The sequence below is a fragment of the Spermophilus citellus genome, assembly GCF_964194105.1.
Source record: "Spermophilus citellus genome assembly, chromosome: 2".
Lineage (NCBI taxonomy): Eukaryota > Metazoa > Chordata > Mammalia > Rodentia > Sciuridae > Spermophilus > Spermophilus citellus.
Window position 1 is genome coordinate 221,145,090 of NC_138183.1, and position 20,270 is coordinate 221,165,359.

The 20,270-nt window shown below is 31.2% G+C and overlaps 1 protein-coding gene across 2 annotated transcripts in view; it reads left to right on the plus strand.

The window, feature by feature from the left end:
* Positions 1-5,087, plus strand: part of METTL15 (methyltransferase 15, mitochondrial 12S rRNA N4-cytidine) — a 235,173-nt gene extending 230,086 nt beyond the window's left edge. For both annotated transcript variants that reach the window (XM_081261711.1, XM_081261710.1), the window contains exon 7: positions 4,303-5,087. In XM_081261711.1, the coding sequence (XP_081117837.1) occupies positions 4,303-4,745 (443 nt within the window). In that variant the 3' untranslated portion in view covers positions 4,746-5,087. The remainder of the gene's footprint in view (positions 1-4,302) is intronic.
* The last annotated feature ends 15,183 nt before the right edge of the window (positions 5,088-20,270 follow it).

The window sequence follows — 20,270 nt, forward strand, 5'->3', positions numbered from 1 at the left end:
ACCTCTGAGCCACAACCCCAGCCCCTGTCCTTCCTCTTAAGCTTTGACATTGACACCTTGTTTCTGAAAGACCTAGTTGTTGGAGTATAAATTCCCCAGTGTCTAACATTTTCAATGCTTTGGCAAAGTAGTTTTGTAGAGGAAAGAATGAGCTCTTCACACTAATTGTTAACTTTAGACAGCCAGTTTCTCAACTCTGGTGCTTGTTAGATATTTCTCTTCTCTGTTCCAATTCCCAGAGAAAATTAATCAGTTATGTGTACACTGCTGGATGTACAGATTACTGTAATGTGAACTAAGGTACAGAACTTGTTTAATTTTATCTTTTGTAAGAGCATGTTAAAGATATTAAAATGCCAGAATTGCAGTCATCTTGTCATATTGTCATTTGTAGATAATCTGAAATAGAACATTTCTCTATGGAATAATATTTTCCAAGGACCTACTTAAATCGAAGAAATATTCCTAAATAAATCAATTGAGCATTATGTTGTAATTCATATATGCCAACAGTTGTGAGTTTAAGGAAAACATTAATTTACTTAAAATTAGCATTTTTGTTTATCTCATCTTTTAATTAGATAGGACATGTCTGTTTTTCTGTGCAGGTTATAAAAAATGATGTAGACAATATCATACATGTAACATTATACAGTTTACTTTTCTATATTTTGGATATAAATCCCTTATATATGATTTACAAATTTTTTCCCATTCTATACATTGTCTTTTTATAAAGAATCTGTTACTGAACTCAAAGTCAGGAAGATTTATCCCTGTTTTCCTCTAAGGATTTTATAATTTTGTTCTTAAAATTAGGTTTTGATCCATTTTGAGCTGATTTTTATAGGTAATGTGACATGGGTCCAACTTCATTCTTTTGCATGTGGCTGTTCTATAAACCAAACACCATTTGTGCAAAAGATTTTCTCTACTGTATGATCTTAGCACACCATAGATGGATGGATTTATTTCTTGACTCTCAATCATATTTCATTGACCTTTCTATTGTTTCTCCAGTACCACACTATCTTGTTTGCTGTTGCTTTGTAGTAAGTTTTGAAATCTGTAAGTTCTCCTACTTTACTTTTTCCCCCAGATCATTTGGATTGTTCTGGGTCTCTTGTAATTCCATATAAATCAGCTTGTCATTTATACCCAAATTCAACTGGTATTCTGATAGGGAAAAGCATTGAGTCTGAACAGTTAGGAGAGTATTGCCATTTTAACAATGTTAAGTTTTCCAATTCTTGAACAGAAAATGTTTTTGCATTTATTTAGGTCTTTTTAAGTTTCTTTCAAAAACATAACTTTTAGAGCATACATTTTGCACTTCTGTTGTTAACTTATTTCTAACCATTTCATTCTTTTTGATGCTTGTGAGTGAAATTGTTAATTTTCTTTGTTACTGGTATTATAGAAGCACAATGGATTTTTGCATGCTAATTTTCTATCCTGCTAATTTGCTGAATTCATTTATTAATTCTAATAGTTTGTGTGTGTCTATGAGTGGAATGTTATAGGAGTTTTTAAGATGATGCCATCTCTGTTAAGATAATTTTACATCTTTCCAATCTGAACACTTTTTCCCCCTCTTTTTCCTGTCTAATTGATCTGACTAGAACTTCTAACGCTGTTAAATAGAAGTGCTGGCAGCAGCATCCTATCTTGTTCCTCATCTTAAAGGAAAATCTCTTGATCATATGTAGATTTTATTGTGTTTGTATGGTTTTCTTCCATTACTATTTTGTTGAGTATTTTTAATTATAATAATGTTGAACTTTATCAAATATATTTCTGTATCAATTGATATGATCTCTTTTTCCTTTATTCTACTAGTGTGATATATTATATTGATCAATTTTCATGTGTTGAAATATATTGCATTCCAGGAATAAATCTCACTTGGTCATGGTATATAGTCAGTCCTTTTAATTGGGTGAATTCACTTTGTTAGTAATTTGTTGAGGGTTTTTATATACATATTTATAAGAAATATTGGTCTGTAATTTTCTTGTTATGTCTTTGGTTTTAGTACTGGCCTCATAGAATAATTTGGGAAGTGCTCCTTCCTCTTTAGTTTTTTGAAAGAGCTGATGAATATTTTTTTTTTATGTTCAGTAGAATTCAATGATGAATTTATGTAGGTCTGGGCTTTTCTCTGAGGGCAGACTTTTAATTATTTATTGATTCAGTCTCCTCCATTGTTATATGTCTCTTCAGGTCTGTTTCACCTAAGTTAGTATTGTTCCAGGATATAGCCTTTATAGTCAATATGTATTTATATTTCAGTGTAGTTTTAATTTGCATTTCCATAATGTGGAACATTTTTCAGATGTTTGTGAAAAGGCATGTTAGGTAGCTTTTTTGAAGTGCCTTTTTAAACATTTTCCCATTTTAAAAATAAGTTATTTACTTTCTTTTTAAGTTGTGAGATTTTTTTATATATTATGGATCAGAGAACTTTGTCAGTAGTTTATATATGTAGTTTATAGCTTTAGTATCTATCAATTCTGATCAGTTTATATATGTAGTTTATAGCTTTATTATCTATCAATTCTGATCAGTTTTAAAGTAATTTTATATATATAGTATGAGATAAGGGTTGAGGTTTATTTTTTTGTATACTCATTTTTGTTGAAAAGACTATTCTTTCTCATTGAAACAACTTGATCACTTGGTCAAAAAACAAACATCTGTAAATGTGGCTCTATTCCTGATAATGTCTGCTTTTAAGACATGCATATGTTTTTTATTTGTGTCTTCCTACTATATTGACCTTGTTCTCAATAGGCAATGTTTCTTTTTTTTGCTCTTAGTAATTCTTCTCTTTAAAAAAAAGCTTATTCTTTTCAATATTAATATAGTTTGTCCATATTTTTTAACTTTATTTTCTATATGTTATAAATTTGCCCAGCTTTTTGTTTACTTGTTACAAATTATTAATGTTTTTATCTTTAAAATCCCTTACCTGTAAAGAAAATATAGCTTGGTGCTTGCTGTTTTTCCAATTAAACAATCTCTCCACATTTTTTTATGAAATAATGAGATATTTATTAGGGAAGGTAGATTAAAGGGTATATATTAATTAAAAATTACAGGGAAAAATACCAATTAGAAACATTAACTATTTACAAATAATATTAATCAAAGGGAGAGGGGATCACATTTTACTTTGTCTCCACAATTTTATTGGAGTTTTAGTTCATTTTTGTTTAATGTAATTATTGATATATTTTTGTCTCTATTTCATTTTTCTGTTCTTTTCTGTTTTTTATTATAAACAATTTTGTAGTATTATTCTCTATTAGCTTTGTTTGTTTTATTTCAATGCATTATTTTTTTGTTATTTGATTCATAGTGGAACCATAGTATGCAATTTTTACTTCCAATAAAATATAGGAAACTTGTAATAGTATACTTTCATTTACCCACTCTCTCTTTCCGTGCTTTTGTTATATAGTATATGTTTATATGCATAGTATAAACCGAAGAGTAAAATGTTATAAACTAGCTTAAAGAGTCTTATGCCTTTTAAGAAATCAAGAGAAGAATGCATATTCACTTGCATATGTTACCTATTTTTTATTCCTTTCTAATAGCCTAGATAGTGCATGACATCTTATATTTCAGCCTGAAGAATTTTCTTTAGCATTTTGTGAATACAAAGTAGTTAGCAAGGAATTGTTTCACTTTGTGTTTACTTAAAAATGTCCTTTCAGTCTTTATTTTTGAAGAAAAAATTTAGTGGACATAACTTCTTAGAAAATATTTTTTATTCTCAACACTTTGAATAGTATTCCACTTTGAATATTATTCCAGTACTATATCTCCACTATGCTATTATTCACAATTTTGTTCTTTATTTAATGTGTTGTTTTCTTTGCTCTTCTCATGAATTTTGTTGTTGTTTACTTGTGGTGGTTTGATTATGATATACCTAGGTGCAATCTTCTTTGTTTATTTTATTTGTGGTTCACTGAGTTTCTTATAGCTGTGATTTAACATTTTTCAGCAAAGTTGGAAAGTTATGGATTTTTATCTACTCATTCTCTTTTTCTGTTCCTTGTTTGATTCTAGTTCTCCTTATGAATCATGAAAGACATTTGTGATACATAGTTTTAAACTTTGGAAGAATGTTTGGAAATAAGGGAGGGAAGGGAAGTATGAATGAAATTCCACAATCTCTAAGAAAATTTAGTTCCTTAAATATGCATACACTATATACAATTCAGTACATTTACAGTGGAAATATTAATGTTACATTTCCTCTTTTTCTGTTTTTACAAAATCTATGCCTAGGTGCATTTCCTCCCTCTGCTATTTATGCACGAAAAGACTTGCTACAGAGATCTACCCATATTGCTACCAAGACTTTCCAAGCTCTTCGCATATTCGTAAATAATGAGCTCAACGAACTCCACATGGGACTGAAGACAGCTCAGAAGTTTCTGAAACCTGGTGGTCGCCTTGTTGCCCTTTCCTTTCATTCATTAGAGGATCGCATTGTCAAAAGGTTTTTGCTTGGGATAAGCATGACAGAAAAGTTTAACTTAAGTGTTAGACAGAAGGTAATACAAACATCCCAGTTGAGTTCATATCATGCAAATAAGGAAGGAAGCTCTATAAGAGCTCCTTTAATGTGGGAATTGATACATAAGAAAGTGCTTACTCCAGAAGATTGGGATGTACAAAATAACCCCAGAGGTCGCTCAGCCAAGCTTAGAGCAGCTATGAAATTATGAGATCTGATTTTCAATTTTTCCCTCAGTTTCTTTAATTTATTTGTCTATGTGATGAATAGGTTAATACCTCCAGCTTAAAGCATAGGACAGCCTTGAAATTGATAGTATTTAAAATTATTTTCTTCTCAAAAGAAACTGTAGGAAGTTATTTAACATAACATACAAAGCTCAACTCAGAGCAGCAGCATCTCGGGGCTGGAAAAAATGTGTTTATCTTGCATTATATTTGACTTCTGAAATTCAATTCTTTCTCTGAGCAGGAAATTTTTTTAAAAAGCATTATGTTTATCTAAATATGTAAACTCCAACTGTAAAAGAGAAAGAGATTATAATCTCTCTGCATGCCCTAAATTCTGAATTTAGATATTAAAATTTATAACAAACTTTCTGTGGCTCAAATAATTAATGATAATATGGAATGAATTTTAATTTCCATATTGGTAAATAATTAATTACTGTAGCTTTCTAAAAGTAGCCTTTTTACAAGTTTTAATTTTCAAGTATTATTTTAAAATGGCATTATACTTACGGATTTCACTATTGAAATTTATAGTTCATTGCTTTAAAAGGATTTTTTCAGAGTGATATGTGCTAATTTTCATAAATTCCAAAATAAAAGTGTAGAATTTCCCTAACTGCCATGACAGAGAAGTGTTTCACAGAATTTATATTCAATATCAATTATATCTATTTTAATAACTCAGAATTACTATTAGTAAATAATACAAACTTGTTTGAATTCTGCATTTTTATTGAACTATTAAAAAGAATTCAGTAGAGCTATTTGAAGTAAGAAACTGTCTGATTTATTCAATATATTAAAATTAATGCTCCCTTAATGTTTCTACCTAGACATAGAAACTATAATAAGGATAAAAAGTTTTTTCAGGAAAATTGCACTTGGTGGAGTATTCTATAACAAATTGATGAGATTGATTCATAATTCACATGTCATTTTTTATTAGTAAATATGCACTTCTAATTTATTCAGTTATTCAGCAAGTACTGAACTTGACATTAGAGAAACAAAGGTAAGTATAATACCCATGATCCATAGTACCTGTTCTGTGAAGCTTGTTGTCTAGTGGACAAGAATGATGTTAGTTAAATAATCACAAAAGTCAATTATGAAATGGACACAGTGATAAATGTTACACAGAAGCATACAATGTAATTTAAAAGTATCTGGTAGAGATTTGACCTGTTGGAGGAAACCAGGTCTGAGAACCTGATTGTGACCTGAAAGATGAACAGGAGATAATTAATCAAAGGGTATATGGAGTGGGGTGGGAGGATGGTGTTTAAAGGTACATATAAATGAGTATTCTCTTAAGTAATTCTTGAAATCATTAATTTTCTCAATAAACTATTTCTTCAAATACAGAAAGCATTCATACTTTCCAGTATGATTACAAATACTTAATAGAAAACTCCAAGTGAATGAAATATCAACATGACTATATTTACCTCAGACTCATTTTATTTACCTATGTAATATTTAACTTTACTCCCCAAACTTGTTCACTGCTTTTATTTTATAGGCTTTATTTAAATCTAAACAATCCTGCAATGAAATCAGGATTAGAAAAATATCTGGGGAATGTGCTCAAAATATAAACAAGAGAATGCACTTAGGTTAATCCCCTGAATCCTACCTGAAGAATTTTATGTTTCTCTTCATGTGTAAAATATATTTGTAAATGAAAAAGATTGACAATAGTAACTTCCCATATGAGTATCTGATTAGAAAATAAAAGACCACACTCTTATATTAAAAAATGATTCACCTATTTCATTAATCATTTTTACATCCTGTATAATATGGAGAATTTTTTCATTGATGTCAAGTTAAAACTGATTGCACTGGATTGGATAGTGTTGTCCTAATATTCATCTGCTTCCTTATTTGGAAATACCATCATTTCAGATATGAGTAGTTAAGATGATGTCATACTGGAGCAGGGATGGCCTTTAATCCAATGTGACTTATGTCCTTATAAGAAGAGCAGAGACACAAGTGAAAGCAACCTGAAGGTGGAAGCAGAAATTGGAGTGATAAGTCTGTAAGCTAAGGTATACTCAGTATTGTTGGCAACCACTAGAAGATAAGAGAAAAGCAAAAAACAAATTCTCCCTCAGAATCTCCAGCAAGAACCTACCCTGCAGACATCTTGGTTTGGGGGCTTCTAGCCTCTAAAACAGTTAAAAAATACATTTCTACTGTTTTAAGCTACCCAGTTTCTGGTAATATGTTACAGCAAAACCTAAGAAACTAATACTCTGACAGATCAAAATCTTGAGTAATATGATGAGAAAAATACTTCTCCAATACACACCAAATTGGTTTCAAAATGTTTTAGTGCAAAATATATTAAATGTTTTGTTATTAGGCTTTGTTGTAAAATGCATAATAAAATATGTGAATGAGTTTTAAATGGTTAATTATGGAGGATGGCTTTGGGAAATTCAAACAATACACAGAAAATAAAAATTGATTATTAGGATGAATATGCAACACTTTTCTAATAAAATATTTCTGAATCTCTATATTGACTGCTTTGTATGAATCATTTTAACTTAGCATTGATATCATGTAGTGTATCCCTTATTTTTTGTTCATAATTTAAAAAAATGAAATTTAATAGCTAATTTTATCTCTCTTATTCACTTTGTTTTAAAATTTGCATATTAGTGACATTCTCTCCAAAGTCTCTAGGATTTTTTTGAAAGGTATTAATCATATCTGTATGTCTTATCTGATATTTCATGTAATATATGTATAGGTTTGCTTACATTCATTTGTATTGAAGTATTTCTTATAACTACTAGTGTATAAGAGAATACCAATATGCCAACTGTTTTTGAAATTAATCTCTTAAAATTCACTTTCAAATATTTGAAAATCATAACTTCTTTAAACTTTATAGAATATTTTATATTCTATATTTATTTTAAATTTCATTATATAGTATTTATATAGTTTTAAAAAATTCTAATTTTTATTTTTATTTATTTATTCATTTATTTAGATAAGAGATTGACCTGGGGTGTATAGCCACTGAGCCACATTCCCAGCCCTTTTTTAAATTTTGAGTCAGGGTCTTGCTCAGTTGCTTAGAGCCTCACTTAGTTGCTGAGGCTGCCCTTGAACTTTCAATCCTTCTGCCTTAGCCTCCCAACCAGGCTACAGGCATGCGCCACTACACCTGGCTAATTCTTGTTTTAAAATTAGAAGTGTTTATGATTACATTTTTCAGACTTTAAAGGACAATTTTAATTTTATTTGAGATCTCTCATCCAAAAAGTATGAGACAATTCTTAATGGAATGTAATTCTTAACCATACACACATGCACATACATGCTCACACACACACATTTATATTCATTTAGTAAGCATATAGGACATAATAACTGTTTAAGGAGAATTTTTTAAAAATATACCTCTTGCCTGGTCTTCCCATGCTCCCCCTCCCTACCCCACTATGAATCAGCCTCCTTATATCAGAGAAAACATTCGGCATTTGATTTTTTGGAATTGGTAACTTCACTTAGCATTATCTTCTCTAACTGAATAGATGAACTCTAGATAGGGCAGAGGGGTGGGAAGAGAAGGGAGGGCTTGGGTTTAGAAATGATGGTGGAATGTGATGGACATTATTATCCAAAGTACATGTATGAAAACACGAATTAGTGTGAATGTACTGTGTATACAACCAGAAATATGGAAAATTATGCTCTATATGAGTAATAAGAATTGTAATGCATCCCACTGTCGTATATAAATTTAAAAAATTAATTTTTAAAAAGGCAGCAACCTGAGGAAGCACTGATGTTGAAATTTCAAATTTAACAAGGATTTTAAGCCTGATAACAATTCTTCCATTTTCTCTCAAGAGCTTCACTAGATTTTTAAATAGCATTCTTTTAAAAATTCAAGCAGCACTGTATGATGTCAAAATACAGTGTGTTTTTGAACTCCCATTTTCACCCCAAATATAGATTGCAGAATCACATCTGTTACATATTTGAGTCTAATGTATGAAAGATGATATATCATGAGCTATGTAATGCTTTAAATAATCAATAAAAAATTAAAAAAAATACAGTGTGAAAAAGAAAAGGTTATGACCAATTTGGCTATTACTTTATTTGGTAGAATATCTATGTCGAGGTATTTGTGATGCTTGCAAACAATAGCCTGAATCTTTTTGCATATTGTTTGGAAACAAAAATTGTAAAAGTTGAGTTTGATGCACAAATGTTAAGAATTCTAAACATGAGGTTATGAAACCAGTTTTGTCAATTTTGATGCTATAAAATATAGTTAAACTACTTCTGCATTTTAATAAACATTCAGAACAAAAACTCAAAAGAAATTTTAAAATTTTAAAAAATAAAAATATACCTCTCCTTTTTATATTCCTTCTGCTCCTTACCTTTCTGTATTCACATTACTTGTGAGTTTCTTGTGCCAATTGAGATGATATTAGTTTACATTTCAACTTTACTTTGGAAAAAGAAATATTAGTAAAATTGGCATATTCTCTGGCAAACTAAGCCCTACATGTTATAATCTTTGTAATGGATAAAAATTCACTAAGAATTGCTTCTGGTTAAAATTCTGTAAATTTTGGCCTGCCATGGTGGTGCATGCCTATAATCCCAGCAGTTTGGGAGGCAAAAGGACTGCAAGTTCAAAGCCAGTATCGGCAATTTAGTGAGGCCCTAAGCAACTCAACAAGACCCGTTTCTAAATAAAATATAAAAAATGCGAGGAATGTGACTCAGTGGTTGAGTGCCCCTGGGTTCAGTCCTTGGTACAAGAGAGAAAAGAAAAATTCTGAATTTCCTTTAATGTAGTTATTTTTCTATTCAGTTCTTATAGTTGCTACTACTTTCTAATAGATATTTTTGTATAGCAGCATTCTATTAGAAAGTGATAAGCATTAAAATATAAAGGAAATTTTGTGCAAAGCTTGAAAAATATAAATTTAATGACAGAAAATCTGATATATTTTTCTCAGAACCATATACCATATGTTTGATGTCGAATGGAGCATGGTTTATAAAAATCAGCACCATATTCTAAAGAGGCTGGGTTGTATAACAAGCATAACTATTTTTATATTATTTTCTCAAATTTCATCTGCTAATAGCTACTATTTCCAGCTAATGTTTGGTAACATACAGGATGATCTGCAGGAATGCTAACAGAACATTTAAGTATAAATTATTTTTTTAAAGTATAGTTGCAGCATTCATTTTCAGAAATATTAAAAATTCAGTAGAATTAATTCTACAGATACAATGGTCATAGCTTATGATACCTATCATAAAATTCATCACACTTTTTGGCTACCTCACTTTCTTCTCTAACTATACACCCAGATTATTAGATTAAATAAATGAATAATATAATATAATATAATATAATATAATATAATATAATATAATATAATATAATATAATGCTCTGGTATGCAAAGTAGTAGATTGCCTCTTTGATAACACTGCATCTCCTTAAGCAATGTTTTACCTTAATATCTGAACTGTTGCTTACCATTAGCAGTTGTCCTGTTATATCATTGCTCAAATAGTTGTATACAAAGCTGCAAACAAGAGGACGTGAGTTATTTCAATAATTGTTTCTATTCCTTACATTCCATCTTATGCTTTGGTCAGTAATACTTTTCTGCCTTACATAGGTAAGTTGTGTTGCCAGACAAATAATATCAGTCCTAACTCTTTCACAAGGAAAAAATAATCCAACTTACAGGTTCTAAATTCAGGAGCATTGTAAATAACACTATTGGCTACTGAGTCAGAAAAACATAAGTTTGAATTCTAATAACTCGGCATGCATTTTTAGCAAAATATATGAATTTGAGCATGCTATTTATCTTGAACTATCATTTATTTATTTATTTCATTTATTGAAAACAAGGAAAGTATGGTCCTTTTTAGTGAAGTTACTATGAATTAAATATAAAATAATAAATATGCATGAAGAAAATTATAAGGATAAAAATGGCATGTAAAATATTTAGCACTATTCTAGACACATATTAATTACTCAGTGATGCTATTATTTTGCTGCACACTGTGATTAAGGATGTGTATTCTTCATTTTGGTACTTTTAAGTGCATCTCTAATAGCAACTGATTTATAGTTAGTTTTATTATTTGGAATTTTACTCCTAATATTTATTTACCACCCTCATTGTTTGTTGTACCTTGACAGGGTATATAAAACACAAGTCATTGCTCTTGTGGAATTTCCATGTATAAGAAAACAAGATGATATCTTTTTTTAAAAAATTAAGTTATTTGACATTCATTTAGGTTGGAGAAACTATTTATCTTTCTATGATTCTTTATCAGTAAGTAGCAAGTCTATATAGTTGTTATAGTACAATTCTCCAACAAAATACATTTTTAGAAGAGAAAGGAAATAAATAATTTTCAAAATATTAAAGACAAGATGATTATAGAAGTATGAAAAATCTACTTCTCTAAAACCAATGATAAGGACTAAAATGTACATGTTACAAGTCTTAAAGGGAAAACAACTGGTGAAAGGTGAAGAAACTAAGGATACTTCAAGTGAGCTGATAATCTTTCCTTTAAAGACCATAGGAATAGATATTATCAGAACTGGATCCTTATAATTTCACCCCTCACCTTCATCTCAGCATTTATAAATCTCTTCCTTGGTCCCTAATTTATATTCCTGTTTCAGAAGAAAGTTTATGTCCTTGCTTTTTCTCCCTACCCTATCTTCTCCAGGACAGTTTGATCCATTTTGTTTGCCTCTCTATTCTTCAATCCTTTCTCTGCTGGTGTTTTTCCTTCACCTACAAACATACTTAAAAGGGCTCTATTCTAAATACAAACAATAGCAACTAAATATCTACTTGACTGGTTTGCTTACCAAAATATCAACCATTTTCTGTTTTCTTGCATATTTGATTTCTTCAGAGAGCCTACACTACTTCATCATCTATGTTTAGTTTTTTCAATTCTTATGTATTCTCTATAGAAACTGTTCTCTTAAGAATCAGTGTTGGCCTCTTGTTCCAGACTCAAAAGACTAATCACCATCGTGAGCTATTTGTTCTCTATAGTATTTGAGAGTGTTCATCTATTTCCCCATAAAAATTTTATTTCCATTTCATTCTCCAAAATCACTCCTTTTTGGGGTCTTTCTCCCTAACACTGTCATATGTTCACTGGCTTCTCTTCCTCTTTCTGTTCCATCAAGGCAGACTGTAGTGAATTCTTTAAAGAGTGTTAAGTAGTTCTAGGATGTTTTTCAGTAGAAGTAATATTGTAAAATCACTTCATAATAATCATGGAGTTGGATGAGAGATGAGTTTCTTATCAAGATAATAGAGTGGGACTGGGGTTGCAGTTCAGTGTCATCGTGTTTGCCTACCACCTGTGAGGCACTGGGTTCGATCCTTAGCATCACATAAAAATAAAGTAAAGGCATTCTGTCCATCTATAACTACTAAAACAATTTTTTTAAAAAGATAACAGAGTGGAACAGAGATTGGAGTTTCCTGGAATAGGAAAACATCATTATTTTGTAGATATTAAAATGAGAAAAAGGAGTTCAAGTTGACATCAAATTAAGTATTTTTACTGGTATGTCAGCTTTAGTTATGACATATAATTTGAATCAACTATCCCACAAAGAACAGCATGTACAAAACATTTTTATTTGAAATCTAAGTGCAAGGATCAGAGATATAATAGTGAAAAATATCCAAAAGCAGGGGGTGGGAAACCTCAAAGAGATTAACCCAGCATTTACAGCTACAATTGTGAGTCCCAGAGAAGGTAGATGAAAAACTAAGAGGAATTTTTGACAGTTGTTTTGGGGGAACATCAGAACTTGAAGCTAACTGGACTTTGAAGGAACTAAAGCTTAATTTCTAATCATATTAGTCCTTGAAACTGGATTAAATTGATTACATATGCTACTGTTCTTAATTGCCTGTCAAAAAGCTATTTTAAGTCTTTGAGAAAAAAATAATAGTTTTGAAACTGTTTCTATAATCATTTATATTTGGTATCCATAACTTAGTCATGAAGAGATAAGACATGCTTTTTTTTAAAAAAAAAGAATACAGATAATTTTTAAAAAAACAAATGAGTGATTCAGACATGTGGTTCTAAATATGTTTAAGGAAATAAAAAGAAGCTGAAAACTATAAAAGAATAAGATAAAAATTCTCAAACTTAAGAACTCAATACATGAGTTTATGAGTAGTTCAGACAGCTAAACTGGGAGATATTACAGAAGGAAATATCTAGAATGAAGCACAGAGTGACAAAAAAGACAGAAAATACGCACCACAGACTATAATAGACATATGAATTACAAAAAGAAATCTAATTCAAGTGTTACTGAAATTTCTAAAGTAGAAAAAATGCCCCCCGCCAAAAAAAAGTGCAACAGAGCCATATTTGAAGAGAAATGTCTGAGAATTTTATAAAAATAATGAAAGACATCAAGCTACAGATCCAATAAGCCCTGAATCATCCTAGCAAAACCTGCTAGAAATCAAAGTCAACACCACCACCACCACCACCACCCCCCAAAAAAGAAAAAGAAAATGCCCTTTGAGTTGAAGGGTAACAGATACTTTTGAGGAATAGAGTTAACATGAGCCATTAGGAGAACTATTTGATGATGAAATCCAGCAACCTAAAATATAAAATAATAATAAGAAGAAGACATGTTTTTAAAATATACTGTGATAACCTTGGAATCTGTGCAAATGTGGAACTAAGTAAATAACTTTGGAGTTTATGGTTAAAGAACAATATAAATATATGTCTCAAAATTGTAAAAATTATTAAAACAAACTAAAACTATGAAACTGAGGGGTCAGGAGATAGGGAAGTATGGTTACTAATTTCTATATTTTTAGAAAGCAAGGAATTCACTGTTAAAATGTGAAACATGTAATCTTAAAATGATTCCAAACTTTTTTATACATTCATAATTTTGTAGTAAAAACAATTTAGGTTCAGCAGCTCTACACTCTTCAGTTTCTTTTCAATTCAAGTATAATTAATGTTATATTCAAAAATAAGCTAAAGAGTCTAATGTGCTCTTTTTATAATTTTGTTTTGCTATGTATTCTTCTATCCTTAGTGATGTATAAAAGATATTCTGTTAATGTTGTTTAATTCTAGGTGTAGGGATGTGGAGTATGTAGTCATTCTTGTTTGAAAGTGTTTTCCTGTGTCAAGTAATGTTTATAACGAGTGTATATCTGTTTTTACAAAAACAGTTTGATTGTTATTAATATAATTTTTAAGAGTTTTGGAACCAGGCCTGGTTTTGAAATAAGACCTGTGTTTAAATCTGACACTGAATAGTCTTAGAAATTTTACTTAATCTGTGAGCCTCAGTTTACTTATCTGAATAATAAGGATTTTGACACCTGTTTCATCAGGTGGTTGTAAAAAACATAAATATGTATATAAGTCATGTAATCAAGTCATACAGAAAGTAATAAGTATACTTATTTTTTTTATTTAGTCCCATCTGTTTCACTAGTTTATCACATCAGCTGAAACAACACACCTCTCTGATTACATGTAAAATGATGAATGTGTGTCTGGACATCCCATCATGATACCATCTATTTTTCTGCAGCTGACTCCCATCTGCATGGTACCTTTACAATCCGCCATCTTATTCCATGACCACTCACCACCTCCCAAATCTCTTGCTCCATTCTTGTCACAGTTATTTAGTTCAGGAGTAGACCCTGAAGCAGTCTATGCTATCTGGCCCTAGGTAACTGACCCAATCTAGGCCTCTTCTAATTTTTTAAAAATTCAGTGTGAACAAAAGGTCTCTGATGTCCACTGCAGTGTCTGAAATATGTAAATTTAAGAATTCTTAGGCTCACCTTCTTATTATGAAAGGAAGAGTGACTCTAAATTGCATAAAGAAAATAAGAAGTCAGGAATTAGAGAGGTCCTCCTAGGAGCAGTCACTATTCTGATCCCAGTTATTCCAGAGGCTCTGCTGTATCTATGATTTTGGTATGATTTGCTTGTGCAACTCATTCTTGGTTTCCATAAGCTATTAAATTCCTTCTCTCTCCCTTCTTTGTTTTTATTTATTTATTTAAGTTCAGATTGGGTTTTTATTATTTATAATCACACTAAAAACAGGTTAGATAATGTTTAAAAGCTTCTTTCATCTGAATATTAAAAATTCTTTAAGGTATATTATTTGACTTTACTTAACTGATTTACCTAAATGGGATTTTTCATAATCTTAATAAACCTTTGTGAAATTTATAATTCACTTCCTAACTTCTAAGCAATAAAATATGCTCCTCAGATTTATTTAGGTGCATGTGACATCTTTGTCACTAGTCTTTCTCACCACATTTAATGATGTACATCTGAGACTATTCAATTGACAGAACTTTCACTTAAATGATGGTTGTTATGGTTTAGATACTAGGTGTTTCATAAAAGCTCATGTGTGAGACAATGCAAGAATGTTTAGAGATGAAATTATTGGGTTATAAGAATCTTGAATTAATCAGTACATTGATCTGCTGATAGAAGTTAACTGGATGGTAACTGTAGGGGTAGATGGGCATGGCTGGAGGTGGTGGTCATCAAAGGCTTGCCTTCAGAGTTTATATTTTGTCCACCACAAGGGGAGCACACACTTGCGCGCAAGCACTCCCCACCCCCTTTCCTGGTTCTCAGCTCTGCTTTCCTCTGCCATACACTTCTGCCTTGTTGTTCTGACTCACCCCAGGCCCTGAGGAATGAAGTCAACCATCTAGAGACAGAGAGCTCTGAAACTGTGAAAATGCTGTCTAAAACAATGGTTAACAACTTAACATTCCTGCATAGTACTGATTTGGTAAGAAAGAGAATGTGTCTTCTTTTTAGATTTACGTATATTATTATTTTGCTCTTTTGAATGGTATCATACCTGCTTCTTATTCTGTAAAATGATTGTTTTCACACAGAAACACCCCTCTGATAATGAAGAAAATCATATTTTTATGAGCCAGCCAGATGGTTTTCCCGTTTCCTTTTACACACACACACACACACACACACACACACACACACACACGCGCGCGCGCGCGCGCGATTTTGTTTTGTTTTGTTTTGTTTTTTAAATGGGATGGGGAGTGGTTGGTAAGAAGAAAAACAAAAACTTACAGTGAATGTTGAACCTATCTAGTTATTCTAGAATCTCATTGTTTCTTTGAAGAAATTCAACATTTGCCTTACAACCAGAGAATAAACATCAGCTGCTTGGGAAAGCTATTGAATTTCAAAATCCCTTTGAAATGTCACATTAACCTGTTTAACTTTCAGTCAGTTCTTTAAAGTATCTAACATTTCCTGATGACTCCCAGATCTATGACTGCTTATATTTCTCTAACATAAAAGTTTGTTTCCTTCATTCAGGTTCTGTGGTGAATGAATCAGCACTGTTTGGAGACGTGTGTCACAGCTGCAGCCTGTATATAGTCTTTCTGCAGGTTAGTTCAACTTAGGAACATCAAACAGGGTCAAGTGCTAAATCAGGTCGATTTGTCTAAAACTCTACAGTTCTAGCCTTATATTTAGCCCTTCATTAACTGTTAATCTTTAAGGCTATATATTTTCATAGATTATCTTTCATTTTTAGATGTGTAGAGATCAGGCAACAACTATTAATTTATTATTTTTCTGAACATGTATTCAGGGTATATTTGCTAGACAGAGTAAAAAAAGTTGTGAGTGTGTTTTTAGTGTTTTCCTTGTTCTTGAATAACCATGTTGTAATATAGAGTGAAAAAAATACATAGATTTTTGAAGAGTTGGACCATAACAGGGTAAATTCTATGATAGAGGTTAAACTACAATGGGGGACCAAAGGAATAAAGAAGTGAAGTTTTCCTTCTAGCAGAAGTGAATTTACAACTTTATTTTTAGGTAAGAGCTATATAATTTTGTAGTGACTCACCAATAGCTTGGTTTCCTGGAATATAATCAACAATTAACATCAAGTGACCTTTTTTGGTAATGTTTTTTATAATATTCCTGTTTTATTCTTAGTTATTATTGTTCATTGATATCCATGTACTTTGACTTCTGTGATATATTTTTTCTCAGAATGCTGTCTGTAGAACAGCTATCTGTATGACAATTCAATTTCTATACGTTTACATTATTAAGAATACTAATATTAGAATGGATGATCATCTTACAGTAATCATGAAAAAATGACTTGTTTGAATAAGCAAGGTTATTCTAGTCTAGGATTATTCTAATTCTAGGATTCTTCTAATCCTAGAATTAGAATTCTTAATATTTTTCAAGCCATGGTCCCCTTTGGAAACCTAATTAAATTTACAGCCTCTCTAAGAAAAAAAAAAGCACATGCACACTAATTTGGTATACACCATAAAGGAAATTATGAAGAACCCTCAGATCTATCAGGGGCTCCAGTCCAATAACTCCTGCACTAGATAAATAGCTCTCTACTCACATCATCTTTCCCAGAGGTAACCCTATAATAGTCAAATAAGAATAAAGGATGCATATTTCTACCTTTTATCCTCATTTGGTTCTTTCCTACCTGGTTGTTTCAAGCTCCATATGCTGGCTTAGAGGATCTGTATTTTGGCATTATTCAACCTGGTCTATATTACAATAAGGCTAAACTGTACTCCTAAAGTAGTTTGTGCTAAGCATAAAAAAATAAATGGAAAATTAAATGATTTATAAGGACTTCAATAGATTAAATATCCTATACTATTGTTGTTCTGTAAAAATATAATGCAAGTCCCAAATTTGAGCCATATTTTAAGTTTTTGAGAAACCACATTCAGAAAAATAAAATAAAACAGATGAAGTTAATTTTAAAACTATAGTCTATTTAAACCAATTTATTAAAAAATATTATTTCAACATGTAATCCATATAAAAATGAGATATTTTACATTCTTTTTTGTTCTAAGTTTTCAAAATTGTGTGTATTTAACAAAGAGAGCACATTTCAGTTTGTTCTAGCTTCATTCCAAGAATTCATTCTCTACAGGTATATGTGTATTTGTTATAACAATGATCCCTTTTTCTCCCTTTTAAGAATACCATTTTCAGGGCTGTGGTTGTAGCTCAGAGGTAAAGTGCTCGCCTAGCATGCAAGAGGCACTGGGTTCGATCCTCAGCACCACATGAAAATAAAGATATTGTGTCCACCTATAGTTAAAAAATAAATATTTATTTTAAAAAAAGAATACCCTTTTCCCATAATACTTATCTGACAAAAAGTGAATATGCATTTTTTCCTTTCTAACACAAGAAAGCTGTATAATTCTGGGAAATATAATTCTACCTCAAAGAAAAAGAAGTACAATATATAGCCATATGAAAGAAGATGGAATCTATGCCCCCTGAAATGCAAAGTAGTCACCCTAACCCATGAAGAAGTTGTATCTCTTCAGTTTTCTCTCAAGGGCCAATGGAATTAGTGTAGCTACAACACAGCTTGAAAAATAAAATAATCAAAACAAATTATCATGGCTGCATTCAATGTCAAGCAGACTCATGCTAATATCCTCACTAAAAATGACTTCAGGCTGAACACACCAAAGTTGTCCTTTTGATCATAATTAAAGAATGAGTATATATTCTGGTTAAATCAGTGCATCCTGATGAGAACAAATAACCATGGCATATATGAAGTCAAGAATGGCATTTGTAGTGTTTCTCTCTCTCTCTCTCTCTCTCTCTCTCTCTCTCACACACACACACACACACACACACACACACACACACCTGTACTTTTCCGGTATTATAGAGCATTTAATGAAATGGTCTTGAAGACCAAATGCCAAAACCTATGGCAGACGAAATGCCAAAACCTATGGCAGACGAAATGCCAAAACTGTAGCTCATATGCAGCAGCTATTTAAGAAACACATCTTTACCACAATTCCTCAGTTAAACTATCTCTTTTATGCATTTCATTTTTTGGAATAACAATTTTCTTGCCATTATATGAAAAATATTCCCCAAAATTCTTTCAGGCGCTAATTTTTTTAACCCAATTAAGTGCTCTGTTGTGTTTCTAAATGGCATCATTTGGAACAGACATAACATCTTTTGAAGAAAGGGCACATTGTTAAGATTTTTTAAAGCAATACTGGGCATCTTGAATCTTTTTCTCAGAGTTAAAAAAATCTAATTTAGCAGTTAATAAATGTTAATAAGTTTTTTTTAAGTAGTGGCTACAATATTACAGTGTTAATTGCATTACTCACTGAAAAAATGCAATGAGTCATAGTTTATAGTTGTTTCTTAGGCAATTTGGAGAGCTTTTCAAGCATTTCATAAAGAATGAGGGGACTCCAAAGCTGATAAAATGAGTCTAGAAAGACCATTTCCTTTCTTTAATAGGTTTTAGAAATTTTATGATTAAGAATAGACTAAAATAACTTGGAATTATATTATGGATTCAGGACCTCAATAGACTCAGTTGATAGCAGCTGTTCTCAACCTCTTCCAAATTTCTGATACTTTCACTGTTCCACATTACAAATATCTATCTTCAACATTTATCCAATGTTTAAGAAAAAAATGTTTTATTAAATATAAATAAAATATCTCCCTATTTTTATTAAAGGCATATTTAGTTACTAACCTGTTTGTTCAATATACAATTTATATTCCATAATTAATCAACCCCAGGGAAAAGACAGTTATATAATATTTAGGTTAGCATCCACAGATAGACCAGAGACTAAAAACAGAAGACTTAACCACATTAGATGCTAAAGTAAATTAATAAGCTTTCCAGGATTAAGTTTCCTTATTTATTAAGTAAAGATTTTAAAATGTGGTCACAGCTCAGCTGAAAACATCTATGACTTTTATTATATAACTAAAAGGAAATTGATTTAAAAAAAAAGAACAAAGGTGGTATACTAAGTGTTTGAATTCAATCTTCACACCTCTCCTGGGAGTTGCTTCATCATCCAGTTAAATCTTCATCTTCTAAAACACATGTGGTGGTCATGAGAATGCACCTTCTTATCAACGAAGGGGTCCATTCTGCTGCACTTTGAAGTCCATTCCAAAGCCATGCCTATCATGAATCATTTCCTCCTGATGATTAAGTTAGGTAGAAATGCTGAGATGGGCTTGTCTCTTGGAGACAAACTATTTTGTCATTGACTTTAGCTGAAGGAGCCACAAATGACTTCACTGAGTCTTCCATCCAACCTTCCTTACCTCTCTCCTTAATTTAGACTTACATTACAATTATCATGGCTCTCTCTAAGTTTTCCTTTCATGCAAGTTATTTCTTTTAATAAACGTGTGCCTTTAATCTTGACTTGGAATCTGCTTCTCAAAGGACATGGAGTAATATATCAATTCAAATGCCTTTCCCAACTCCTCCAGAGTTTATCACTCAAATTCTCTGTTCTTGTAGCATATACAAAAGAGGACAGAAGAAAATGGTCCTTTATA